Source organism: Crocodylus porosus, unplaced genomic scaffold (assembly GCF_001723895.1).
Source record: "Crocodylus porosus isolate Cpor-Errol unplaced genomic scaffold, CroPor_comp1, whole genome shotgun sequence".
NCBI classification, from domain to species: domain Eukaryota; kingdom Metazoa; phylum Chordata; order Crocodylia; family Crocodylidae; genus Crocodylus; species Crocodylus porosus.
Window position 1 is genome coordinate 28,867,386 of NW_017728913.1, and position 13,992 is coordinate 28,881,377.

The 13,992-nt window shown below is 45.3% G+C and overlaps 2 protein-coding genes across 3 annotated transcripts in view; one reads left to right on the plus strand and one right to left on the minus strand.

The window, feature by feature from the left end:
- The window catches only part of ASB5 (ankyrin repeat and SOCS box containing 5), a 70,358-nt gene extending 58,830 nt beyond the window's left edge, over nt 1–11,528 (minus strand). Inside the window, exons 1-3 of one of the 2 annotated variants that reach the window (XM_019534640.1) lie at nt 10,807–11,528; nt 9,389–9,497; nt 4,861–4,902 (exon numbers count right to left, since the gene is read on the minus strand). The gene's annotated coding sequence lies outside the window, so the exon portion shown is untranslated. The remainder of the gene's footprint in view (nt 1–4,860; nt 4,903–9,388; nt 9,498–10,806) is intronic. The other variant, XM_019534639.1, reaches the window with a different exon arrangement.
- Nucleotides 11,529–13,703: 2,175 nt separating this feature from the next.
- The window catches only part of SPCS3 (signal peptidase complex subunit 3), an 8,396-nt gene continuing 8,107 nt past the window's right edge, over nt 13,704–13,992 (plus strand). The window contains exon 1 of the mRNA XM_019534643.1: nt 13,704–13,974. Within this exon, the coding sequence (XP_019390188.1) occupies nt 13,832–13,974 (143 nt within the window). The 5' untranslated portion in view covers nt 13,704–13,831. The remainder of the gene's footprint in view (nt 13,975–13,992) is intronic.

A 13,992-nucleotide genomic window follows, 5' to 3' on the forward strand; every position in this document is an offset into this window, starting at 1 on the left:
CAATTCATTTCTGCTTTGCTAACTTACCATTCAAAATGATGAATTATCTTATAAAAAAGATAACTTTCTTTTTGCGGAGATTTCATTTAATATCATAAAGTTCCCAGGAATACACACACTTCAGCATATACACTTCTCCCAAATTTTCAGCCCTACAACAGTAAAGTACTAGATAAACAACAAAAACCCAAAAACTACCAATTGTAGATGGAGCTAATAGTGATATCTATTACTTGATCCTTCTTTTGTAGGCTCTGTTTTCAATCACTTATAGCTTTCCCCAAACATAACTGTTACACTGAAATTTTCCATTCACATTTCCGCTGACCAAAAAAGCAGCGGCAATTTTAGGTTTCCCTCATGGTAAAAAATTGTGACCACTGTTTCACTGAGCTATAGCACTTCCATACTGTAAAATGGGGATGGGCAAAATACAGCCCATAGGCTATATCCAGCCTGCCAAGGGATTTTATCTGGCCAGTGGCAGATCCCTCAGCTCTGCCCAACACAGATCCAAGGTGCAGACCAGGCCGTGGTGCATGAGGCTGGTCTCACTGCCCCCAGGCATGCAGCACAGCTGGGGAGGCACAGCAGCTGGACTCCGCTTCCTTTCAGCTCCAGCAGCAGAGTTCCTTCTGAATGCTGCTGCCCGCCTCACTACCACTGCTGAACCTGGCTCCATACCCAGTCTGTCTGCTCTACACCCACTGCTGTGGGAGCCAGACCAGTGAGCAGGCAGACAGTCGGGGTCACCACAGAGACCAGCCCAGGACCCATGCAGGCAGGGTGCACTCAGCTGGCCAGATGAGATGGTGTCACAGATGGGCAGGGAGTGGTGGCTGGGAGTGGAACAGTAGGGTGGACCGGGGCTGAGATTGTGGTGCAGTGACAGTGCAAGGCCAGGCCCAGGCCAGAGCCGTGATCTGCTCCCAGGTCTAGTAATCTACCACTTACGGAGTTTTGGTGAGCTGTTATGGTGTGGAGAGAGGGAGGAGGGTACTGATCTGGCCCACAACCACTCACTGAACTCCCTAAGTGGCCCTCCAGCCAAATAATTGTCCACCCCTGCTGTAGAGGGAGGACTGGATGTCTCTCATGTGTAATAAAAATCCATACCAAACTATAAATTTCTACAAATCCAGAATAATTTATAAGTCTCTGAAAGTGCATTTCACACATGCTCAGTAGAGGTTTTATTACAAGGTGGCCACATAATTCTTCAAAGACTGTCTGTATTAAACATGTGCCCCTCCCCATACAACACCTACATGCCAACTGGATTGAACATATTCCAGTTGCACTGAACATTCTCCATCTCCATCTCCGTCCCATGGCTGCTGGAGCTATGCAGAATTGTCCCTATAACTACCCCTCTATGCTTCTGACATCTGGTGTGGTACAGGCACCACAACTTTCCACTGCTTTAAGCACTTTCCTGCCCTGGTGCCCAAGCAGCATGGTAGAAGAAGTACTGACATGAACACTGAGATTGGAATTGGTGGGATTGTTATATAGGGAGGGTAGGAACAGAGAAGAATGGAGATTAAGAGAGGAATTATGAGGTGAGAAGACCATTTAGAAAACAAGTACTTTGTTACTTGAGGAACACCAAATTCTATGAGATGCTGAGAGCCTCAACTTAACAAAGGACCATTTTCTAACTCAAAATGAAATATTAGCTCCGACTAGTGATTTGTATTCATCAGGTATGTGGGATGTGACAACTGGTAGCAGACATCATACTTATTTTGGTAGGAAATAGTGAGTTTTGCTATATCATTGATTCTAGGGACATTTTTTGTTATAAATTGTTAAATAGTTCCATATGTCTTTCTGGTGTTAAATATTTAACTGTTTCCTTAACATTTTAAACATATGTATGCTTTTATAGTAATGCAAATACAACAACATTTTCATATGCTAGTCTTATATTATTCCCATTTCTAAATTTGCATCTTTTCTTTTCTCTCACTCAACTACATTGGGATAACAATACTTTTTGTTTTGTTTTTCTTTTAAACTTTGTGCCTATATAGCACAACGTACATTGTTGACACTAAGCAAATCAAACAAGAATTGCCAAACTTGCTCATGTGCTCTTAGACTGAAAGTCAAGGAATAATCCCTGTGTTAAAAAGTATTCAATCAGGTATTTAACTCTTTAAATGCGTTTAAGAGCTATTCTGGAAGAGAGGCCCCACAGGGGATGGTTTATTTTGTTTTGAAAATGTCAGAAACATAAAGCATTTCCCATATTGCCTTTACTATTTCATATTTAGCATTTTTCCCTTAAGGTATAGTTTGGCTGAGATATAAATTGTATTGTTACTCCATAAATTTCAACAGGTTTAACAGTTCTACAGATTTATAGCGTATGACAAATGTATACTCAAAGAGCAAAAACTTGGAGAATTAGGCAAAGCTTTACATTACATTACATTTCTTTCCTACATGTCTTAATACTGTGTCAGTTCAGTAGTTACCCAAACAATGCAGCTGGGCAGCACAAGTCATCTCCAACATTACACCCCCTACTATAGTCTTCTAGACAGGTTTCAAATGATGTCATAGTTTGGACATGCTGCTGACTATAACACAGAGTATGCTATCTTGAACACAGTGTCCAGGGAGTGTGATCTCCCAGGAGACAGTCTGGTAAAACCAGCAGGCACTTCTGGGTAGCAGAACAGGCCAACCACTGTTTCCTCTTACTATAAATAATTGTATATAAGCTTCTGTATGTAATAAAAGAGTTGTTTCACATCACAAGCCTCCACATATTACACTGACCTTCCAGCTAGTTTGTTCAAATTAAATTCTTTCTTTCAAAATCTGACTTCATGCAGTTCTTGCCAGTATAAAAACTGTTGCTAATTTGTTAGTTTTAAGATACCGATGTTCATTTGTGTATATAACTAAAAACAAAAAACAGAATTCATGGTTTTGACTAACAAATCCAGGTCCCTAGTTAATACAGTTATTTTCAGGAAGGATCTAGATATCCACTGTTATTCCCAGAAGGTATTAAAAATCTCCTCTCATTTTGAAATCATAATGCAATCAATTGTTTTAGTGGCTATCAAGTTCTAGATGCCAGACATCTTCAAATTTAAAAAAAAACACACACTTTGCAGTATTTTTAAGGATGAATCACTTCACATTTTGACCACTGAACAGCTGCCTGTCACAATAGTGATAGATTCCACCACAACTGCAAGTCTAATATCAGGCAATCCCTGCTATCAGCAACACTGTCATATGAATAAGTTTGGTCTACTTAACAACTCAATCTAATCAGTCATAACATCTTATATCATCAGCACTGAATTTCTGTCTATACTAGGAAACTGAACCAGTTGTAATTGAACGGTTCGTACTGGCATAAACCAGGGGTTAACTGTATCTGCATCATCCCCTCTAATTTATACTGAGAAACATTGTAGTTCTGGCCCAAGTACTATCCCAAACTATCTAGACTTAGTGCTGTCCAGGAAGTTCTCCTAGTATAGTTCCAAGAACTTCGGCATTCTTAGAAAATGTCGTGCGTGAACTCTGAGACATGCATGAGGGGACAAGAACCATTTCAAATAGCAGGCACACACACTGGGACTGAAAAAGTTTAGGATAAGCATTCAAACTACACCATACTTAGGCCTACCAAGCCATTCTTAAACAGTGGATATTAACACATCTGTTAAGCATTTGGGGATTTTTTGTGTGTAGGTATAATAAGTGAAAATTGTTTCAGAAATGACAAATAGTTTATAGCGCTGCTGCTCACTCTTTTGGCCCCCTGGGCCAAATGAATAGGGTGAGAATAGTCCATGGGCCAGATTGAGCCCTGCACATCAGGATTGGGCCCTGTGGCCCAGCACCATCCCATTCTACCCCTGCATGCCAGGACTAGTCCCTGGGGACCTGGCACTGTCCCCTCCCACCCCTGGGCACTAGGATTGATCCTTGAGGGACTGCTGTCACTCCCTCCCACAAAGATTGGGCCCTGGGTGCCTGGTACTGCCTCTTCCCACCCCAGCATACCAGAATCAGGTTCCAGGGGTCTGGTGCTACCCCCTTCCAGGTCCCCAGGTACCAGAATTGGGCATTGTGGCCTAATGCTGCCTCTGCATACTGGTACTGGGCACCTGATCAAGTGTGCAGAGCCTGGGCATCTCCAAGGGTCCAAAAATTTGGTGGTGGGGGAGCAGTGCCACCCCTTTCCTGACGCCAAATTTCTGGATCCATGGGAAGCCCCACAGGCCAGATAACATAGAGCCATTGGCCGGATCTGGCCTGCAGGCTGGGGATTGAGCACTCTGGTTTATAGGAAAGTACTATATAGGGTAGCTATGGCTTAAACCAAGGTGATCCAAGCTGTGGCCTGTAGGCTGCACATGGCCTGCAGGGCTAGTTGGCATGGCTCCAGAACTTAAGGGGTGAATCCCACTGCCACTTGACCCCTGCAACCTCTTGGACACTGCCAGATTTGGGGCCCTTGGTCACCACTGGCAAGCCAAGGTGGGAACAGGGGAAAAGGAAGAGTCAGTAGTGGTAGTATTCACCCTCTGCATTCTAGTGAACCTTTAATGGCAACATTTTCATCGATTTCATAGACATTAGGGCTGAAAGGAACCTCGTAAGTTCACTGGGACTTTATCAAGTTATTATTGGGCTTTTTCTGTTGGCCACCTCTTGGATTGTTCTTTCAATCTGTCATAAAATTAGTAATTTAATTTAATTTAATTTTACTCAAATAGCAGGTAATTTAAATTTACTCAGATCGATGTTTAAACACTGGGTAGAGTTCTGTTTACCTGCATTATGGTAGTACTTGATGGCCGAAATCACAGGTATCATACTTACCCCAGGCCAGATCCAGATGACGGAGCTCCTCTTGAGCCAGACCTGTGGGGCCAGTGGCTGCAGTGAGTATACTAGCTGTGGTGGCAAGCCAGGTAGCAACAGCAAACAGAGCTGTGTCAGCACAGCGTTACACATCCTCCTGCCACCAATGATTATGTCCAGCAGGGTCGAAAGGCAGTGAATTCTGTGACAGACCATGCCCCTCCTTGAACACCCTCCCTAGTAGCCCACTTGGCCAAATGGTCAGATCCTGCCTGTGGGGCCAATGGCTGATATCCTTGGCCTAAATAAAATTCAAGATCTCTGCATTAGGCACTATATAAATATAAATAGATAAATAAAAGAATACTCATTCACTTTAAATGCTCTTCAAAAAGAGTGTTACTGTCACTATTTATAGGTGCTGAACAATACTGGGCCTTGTATCATATTTATTGAATACTTCTGCAATTTCACAATAATTTTCTGAACCCTATGTTGATTGTAGTGCTGGGCTGAGTAGTTTCTCTCACATAGAAAAGTTGGTCATGTGGAATCGAGCTATCTCAGTCTAAATTACAGCTTTGCTTACCCAGTTTTGGTAGGCTGTTGAGGGTCACATGGGAAGCCCCTTCCCTTGACAGGTGCCCCACCCCTTGATTGAGTGCCCCGCCCCCTGGTCACCATCTTGGGACCAATGACCCAGGGCCTGCACCGGTGGGGCCCAAAGTGGGGCACAGGCTGGCAGGGGTCTATGGAGTCGGGCTGGGCTGCACCAGCGGGCAGGGGAGCTGGCCTGGCTCCACTGGGACCCTGCAATCTGCCACCCTGCTCTGGGCCCCGCCAGCACTGGCCCCAGGACACTGGTGCAGGCCCCGTGTTCCCGCTGGCTCCCACACCCACTCACACCCAGTGCCCCCCAGCCCTGTGGTACAGGCAGCAGGCAGTGCACAGCGCCAACGCCTGCTCACCAGCAGGGAAGAAGCTGGTGCTGAGCGTAGGCAAAAATGGCCCCCTGCCCTCCCCGTGGCTGGCACTCCCTGCTGCAGGCACTCGCAGCCCACGTGGGGCTGTCTGGAGCAGGCACAGGCAGCCCCACGCAGGCTACAAGCGGCTACAGTGTGGGGTGCTGACCATGGGACGAGTGAGGGGCTGCTTTTCTCCACACTTAGTACCAGTTTGTAACCCAGCCCCACTGCCAACCTGGGGTCCAAGCCGGTTCCGGGCTTGCCCATTGATGGCAGCAGCTGCAGGCCCCCCGCACTTGCCACATCGGGCACTGTTTGCTGCTGCTGGCCTGCACGGAACTCTCGCGCTGGGCAGCGACAGTGGCAAACACTGCCAGGGCGGCAAGCGGGGGACCGCAGCTGGTGTCACAATGCACAGCCCCAACAGGTGAGTCCGGAGCTGGCATGGGGCCCAGGCTGGCAGTGGGGCTGGGTTACAAGCTGGTGCTGAGTGGGGGAGGGAGAAAAGTGGCCCCTTATCTGCTCTGTGTCCAGCACCCCGTACTGCAGCCACTCGCAACCCACCTGGGGCAGCAGGAAGTGTGGGCCCCAGGGCGGGGGAGGGGCTGCTTTTCCCCATGTTCAGCACCAGCTCCTTCCATGCTGGGGTCCTCCCCTCCCCTTAACCCCCCGACCTCTGCTGGGGCTTCCAGCTGGAGGGGTGGGCCGGGTGGGCCCTGCTGGTGTGAGAGCCTGCTGGGCTTCCCCTTGGGTCCTACTGCCCTTGGTTCCTGTCATTTTTGACAGGAACCAAAGGCCAAAAATATTAATTTTCTAAATTTTTTAGGGGCCCTGCGGGTTGGATAGAATGGCCTCGCGGACCAGATCTGGCCCACGGGTCATATTTTGCCCATCTCTGTTCTACCCTATCAAGCAGCATTCTAAGCAGAGCACTTCAAGTAAATAATTCGTCTGAAGCTTGTAACAATTATATCCATACATTTCTGTAAGATGTTCTTGGTTGTATAATTGCAGCTATAATTGTAAAATGCCTTTGTCATTGAAGGAATGTTTATATTGCACACCGTGGGCTAATTTCCCTTGTAATTTGCCTTTGCTCCCACAGTGACACTCTTTCTCATACCCAAGCTGGCTTGGATAGCTCTACACTGCCCTGAACTGCGTTATGTGGAATAGACATACTCTAAGTCTGTTCCACGCATATAAATCTGACATGTATTCTAATTCAATTTGAGATTTTCTTTGACAACCAACAGAATTTTAAATACTCTCATTGGGGATGTTGATTTTTTTTCCTTTCCAAAATTATGATGATCAACATACACATCCTGACAGATTCAAAATATAATGCTTTGGTTCACCTCCGTTGCAAAGGCAATTTGATAGGAAAAGAGATGAAGACCTTCTAAATTCCTTGGCCCATAACTCCATTTTATAATACTCTGGCATTTTGAAGTCCAGACATGACTGCTTCAACAGTTCTGTTTTGGTAATGATTCCTAGCCTAATGTCATCTTTTGTAATCCTTATTTGGTTTATTAAGCAGAATTTTAAAATACTTAGGAAGCTGTTTATTCTAAATGGACATTTCAACTTTTTTTTGTCTAGCAAGCAGCAGTCCCCTTCATGATTTTATTGAAACGTGTTGTGCACAGAGAACTGCCATGTAAGATGCTTTAGATTTCAACCTCCCTCATTTCTCTTCAATACCAGATGCTTCCAGCAAGCTATGGAACCACCTCTTCATTTCTAATTTTGTATCCACCTCCTTCAATTTTCTGTTAGTTTGTTTTCCAGACAGAGGAAACGTGGCTTCATTTCCCCTATTTTTCCTAAAGATTTTGTCTTTTTTAACACTATAATAAAGATCAAATTGGTGCTGGTAAGTGCCTTATCTTTATTTCCTGGCCCCAATTACAAGGGTAGTGGCTAGATTTAAAAGATTATGCCTAAATCATATGGCAGAGGTCACTATCCACAGATTCCTGTGGCTGTTGTTAATATTCAAAAGTCTTTTTCCATCCACTAAGAATGGTATCAGTTAAGTAATCCAATCATAACAGATGCAGCAAAGCATTCTTTTCCTCAAGCTGAGATAACAGTCTCTAGTTAAAAGCCTTTGGTACTTTGACAAGAGACATAAAAATACATTGTGACAGAGAACCACGAATTGACTTCAGGAATGAGATAAAACCACAGCGAGGTGGATCAGTGAGACACAGGCTTCTTGCCATGGAATGCAAAGCACAATGAAGTGTGAAGGTCTCAGCTAAATCAGAGATGTATAAGATGACTTTGCCTTACAAGGCTTTGTATGCCATGTAATGGGCAAAAACAAATTAGCTCAGAGCCAAGAATGTGCCGCTTTTAGCTCCAAAACATTTAGAGTCAGTTTCTGAGCCAAGATCTTTTGGGGACCCATCTCCAAATCTATGGTGGTGAATGAATAGTTGTTGTAAAATGGAAAGTTGATCTGTAAATCAATAATTAAAAAAAACACCCCAACACTTTAACACTTACTTACCTATAGAATTAAACACACTAAACTGCTTAAAATTTTCAGTGCCACCAGACCCCACATCTTTCCAAAAGAAACCAAGTCTCCTGCACCATTACTTTTTTCCCCCCTCAGACTCCTTCCCTACCTGCTCAACATTCCTCCTATCAGCAGCTGAGGCATATTTGGTCCCTACCTCAAGTTAATTTAAGGGCTGATTAATAAATGACAGGGACTTATCAGAACGGTACTAACAATTTGAGTGCCTGAACTTAACATGGTGCAACGTTTTGCCAAGCCTCAGCCGCTTAGAAGTGTATCCCATGTCTACTCAGACCCAATGGTGAAAACAAAACTAAATCAATTTCTTCTTGAATGAAACAGGAATCAGTTTCCTTCAGTTTCATCTGATGAAATAGGTTGTCGCCTATGAAAGCTTATGGCATTCTGAACAAGTCCGTCTCTAAGGTGCTACTCTGCCCCATCTTCTGCCTGACTAGACTAAGATGGCTAACTCTATCTACTCAGTGACAAATTAAGTGGAGCTGAGAAGGAGCAGTTATGAACTACAGAATCTGTAGGTATCCCAAGGAGAGGAAGCTACTTGGCAACTAGCCTGCCCAAACAACAGGCAGGGAGTGAAGGGGAATCAGTTTAAAGGTACAGACCAAGAAACCAGAAAAAGGAAAGACCTTCTCTGCATGGGGACATTCTCTCTGAGCAACATCTTCCTCCCAAGTCACTTTAGTCAGACTGCTCTCTACCCCTCTAGCCCAATTACCCACTTATCCTGAGAGGTTGAGTGTTTCAAGAAGCACTAAGTACCTCACGTTACTCTAGCTTGAAAATGGGCTCCAAAATATTTTTTTTAGCTCCAAAAATTCTCCAGATATGTTTGTCTGAGTTATTATATAACTGGAGTCACTTAAAGTAGGAAGTCTTGTTTAGGTGCCAGTATTCTAACATTAAGATTTGGCACCATAATTTGCTGGGGGGGGAGGCATTAATCCATTGTACAGAACAATTTTACATTCGTAACAAAACACTCAACTTGCCTAGAATGTAATGTTCTTTAATACATAACCATAGAAAGATCATGGCTGATCTTGTTTTCTGCTATTCAAATGCTTTCTTCCTCTCCTGGATTTTGCCAGATTTATTTCAATGGGATAAAGGCTGTTCAGTGCTTCTCTCTAGTAAAGAAGTAAAAGATCAAAGTTGAGCACATGTTTCATTTTCCTTAATTCTCTGTTTTCAAGTGATTTTTAACTTTAAGGTCCTGTCTACACTACCACCAAAACATTGCTCTTGACAGCAGGAAACTAATGTGGTAGCTGGAAAAGTATGATATCTTTTATTCCAGCTCTCCCTGGGTCCCTGAAGCTGCCAAGGAAGATTTAGCAGCTTTACTATTGTACCACTCCCCACTGCTGACACTCCTGCAGCATTGGCTCAGGCAGGTATGTACAGTTGTTTATAGTATTTTCAAATAGTAAATTGAAAATACAATTATTCTAGACAAGGAATCAGTGACCTATGGCCTGTGGGCCAGATCAGGCCTGCAAAGAAATCAGATCCAACCCATGATGGCGGGTGTTGGCAGCAGGCAGAATTGGGGACACTTATTTGCCCTGTTCTATGCATTCATTTTCCAAAAGCCCTGCACAGCATTCCACAGCCACCCCAGCCCTCTGAGCTCTCTGCTGAAGACAGTTCTCTCCCTATGCTTACCCTCACTACCAAATTTGGGGCAACTCACAGTGATGGAAATCAGAGTGGTGACAGTAAGCAGAGACTGCAGTAAGGAGGCACAAGAGCAACCCTTGGCACACAGCAGTAAGGGCTGGGGCACTGCAGAGGGGAATCAGTGGTCCTCAGGAGCAACTGAGTCATAAGGAGCAGCCCAAAGTTCTTAAAGGTTGCTGACCTCTGATCTAGACCAGTGTTTTTCAACTTTTTTTCATATTCAGACCCCTAAAATAGTGTTAATGGAGGCACAGACCCCTTTGAATTGTAAGTGTGGGTATTCACATACTTTTGATTGATTAGTCATGTTTCACAAACCCCTCAGACAGTCTGTGGATCACCAGAGGTCTGCAAGCCAGTTTGAAAACCACTGTTCTAGACGATATAATTTCTGAATAGCAGCTATGAAACTGATCATGACCTTATTAATTCACTCTGTTATTTAGTGTTATTTTCCACTAGCAAATGGATCAAAGGATTTTCCAAAATCACCTCTGCAGCGGCATCAATATGAGACTTAACTACTGCATTCCAGAATGGTACACTAGAATATCTTATATTTTGCTAACAATTTAACTTTTCTAAGTGGCTTCTCAACCAGCATGCAACAAGGGAAAAAAAGGCTCTCAACCCTCAGACAACACACTATCAATTCTTGGGGAATAACACACACATCTAATGAGAATCCCAGCAACTCCGAAGCCAAGTATTCCCATACCTTCTAATGTTACACAAGATACAAATCAATGTACATACCTTGGTAGTTACTTGCAAGCCAATGAGGATGCTTAGAAGAAAACATCCCATGAAGACAAGCAGGCAGTTATATCACCAAGATTAAGCAAGATATGGTCATTGAAAATATACATGTTAAAGACCAAACTGTGAATCTTCCAAACAAAACGTGTGTTCCATTTTAACATGCAGACATGGAACTCGAAAACGCACTAATGGTGCAAGCAGATATCTAAATCCCTTCAAAAGAATGTGTCCTAAAATGATACTAGGCATCAAGTGAAATTAATTTACAGTAATTTCAAGTCAACATCTTCTTCATCTCTAGCTATCCAAGGGGGAAAAAATGGAAATACTTGGGGCATGTTTAAATGAAGTATGTCACATATGTCAAGCAGGCAGCTGAAGGAATACACAAAAAGGGGCATGTAAACAAGTAAAAGAAGCCTATTATCAAACAGTACTCAGAGAAAACAATATAAAAGACTGGCAAGGAATGACCCTTGATAGATTGGAATGGTGAAGCTTCATTTATGGCTGACACATTAGTAAAGAGAGGGAGTTAGCAGTGTTAGTCTGATGTCAGGCAGAAAGAAGGGCAGGGTGGTATCCCAGAGTAGCGATTTTCAACCAGGGTACCACAGCACCCTGATGTGCCTTGGGATCCTTTTAAGGTTGCTGTGGGATGTCACATACTGTTAGGTGTATGAACACAAACACAATTCATGAGATAAACATTTACAAGAGATTTCAAATAGGAGTCCATAGTGTCTAAACCATTCTGACTTGTTGTAAAGAACTCAGAAAGACCACAGCAAAAAAATTGCTCTATTACTTTTCCATAGTTGAAAATGAGCAAAATCTAAGCACTGGAATTTTTTGAGGGGTGCCTTGAATCTAAAAAGATTGAGAACCACTGCCTTAAAGACTAACTGGTTCCTAACATGCCACCCTGCCCTCCCTTCTAACACAACATTAGGCATTGGGGAAAAGATTCAGATTCAAAACAGAAAATTCAGCTAAGTGAAGCTTGATCTAGTGCTGACCCCTGTTGTCAGCAACCAGTACTTTTTTCTTCTGGAGACTTGGCTTAGTCAACCGCTTTAGCACAGTTGCTTTGACACATACAAAGCTAGTGACCTGAGGAAGAATGCCTTGCATTTGAAGACTGGTCTAACTCTTTCCCAACTACGCAGGGATATATATATAAAAGATAACACCCCAAGAAACCCTTGCCTCTTGTCAAGTGGCAATGACTTTCCCAGGCAAAAGATCAGGCATCATAAATTGGAGCTGGTGACAGACTCACATGCGTGGAGAACAGGCCCTTCCTACTACAAAAGTCAAGGGGGTGAATTGGAAAAGGGTAAGAAACATGCTGTTAAAGTAGCAGTGAAAAGGGCCTCTTCCTCTAGAGCTCTGGTGATTAACCTGGTTTGACTCGAGACACCACCAGATAGAATCAAGGCACCCTTGTATAGAAGTGAGCAGAGGTGGATCTAGTGGGGTGTTAACTGGTGCCGTTCTACCCGCCTTTGATTTCTGCTCTACCCAAAGTTTAAAAGCAAGTGCCTGGCAGTGGTAACAGCATTTCTATTCAGGCAGCAGTGAGCATGTCAACAGAATTCATGGCTTGTTAAAGTGACTCCTTCTACGATTCCTTCTAAACTCTTCATCCCACAGGTTTTAATGCACCCTTTTAAAGGTCTTGCTGTTCCACTAATGAAGCTAGCCTTTTTTTTCCTCGTTCTGCTGCCTGTTAGTTGCTTGGGGTAATGTAACTCCTATTTCCCAGCCCTACAGACCTTTTTAATTTATTTCAGTGAAGTGATATTTGTTTTTGCTTTGCTCTTAAACCAAATGATACAGCCCTAGGCTCTGAGCACAGTAGTAAATCTATTTTCTTTTTTACCTGGAAACAAATACGAGTCATTACACAGGATGAGGCACCACATCATCTGCATTCCCCTTTTCAAAACCCTAGGCCTGCCCCTGGATGCAGGGAACCCTGAAGCAGATGCAATATACCCCAAAAAAGATTCAAGGCACCCTGAAATAGATTTGAGGTGCCCCCAGGTACATGTGAGCACCCTGTAATGGATGGGAGGTACCTCTGGATGGATGTGAAACACCCTGAAATACAGGTGAAGCACCTCTTAGTAGATGTGAGGCACCCTGTGAGACAAGCACCCCCAGACAAATGAGAGGCACTTGGAAATAGACTTGAGGTGCTCCCAGGCAGAAGTGAGGCACTCCGAAATAGATGCCAGGCACCTCTAGGTAGATGTGGGCCACCCCCAGATAGACATGTGGCATCCAGGAATAGACCTGAGGTGCCCCCAAGTCAATGTGAGCACCCTGTACTGGATGGGAGGCACCTCTGGATAGACGCAAGGTACCCTCAAAAAAAAGATGTAAAGCAGCTCTAAGTAGGTGTGAGGCACCCTGTGAGACAAGCACCCCCAGAGACATGAGGCACTTGGAAATAGACTTGAGGTGCTCCCAGGCAGATGCCAAGCACCTGGGAACAGACTTGAGGCACCCCGGAATAGATGGGAGTCGCCCCGAGGTCAGTGCGGGGCAGGCACCCCCAGGCAGACCCGAGACACCCCCAGGCAAACAGACAGGAGGCACCTTTCATAAACACGAGGACACGGAACCTCTGCATGGAGGCGGGGCCCCCTCAGAGAACACCAGCTTTTCGTTTTCACTTTTTTGTTTGTTTGCTGGTTAGGCTCCCGAGAAGCCCCGCAGCAGGCCGGAGAGCTGAGCGAGACCTCCGCGGAGCAGAGGGAGCCCTCCAGCACCTCACGGCGCGGGGGGAGGGAGGCCGGCTGAGGAGGCAGGCTGGAGAAGGCGCCTGGGCGCGGCGCCGGCCGGCTCCTCCCCTCCGCCCCGCCCAGCTCCCCTCCCACCGGTTGGGCGGGCACGCCGCGGACCTGGACCTGCCTGCTGCCGGCCGCACGGCCTGAGCTAGGCGGCTGCTACTGCCGCTTCCCGCCGCGGGTGCCCCGAGCCGCCGGGCTGGGCCGGGCGGGCAGAGGAGATGAACACGGTGCTGTCGCGCGCCAACTCGCTCTTCGCCTTCTCGCTGAGCGTGATGGCGGCGCTGACCTTCGGCTGCTTCATCACCACCGCCTTCAAGGAGCGCAGCGTGGCTGTGCGCCTCGCCGTGTCCCGCGTCACGCTGTGAGCGGGGGGGGAGGG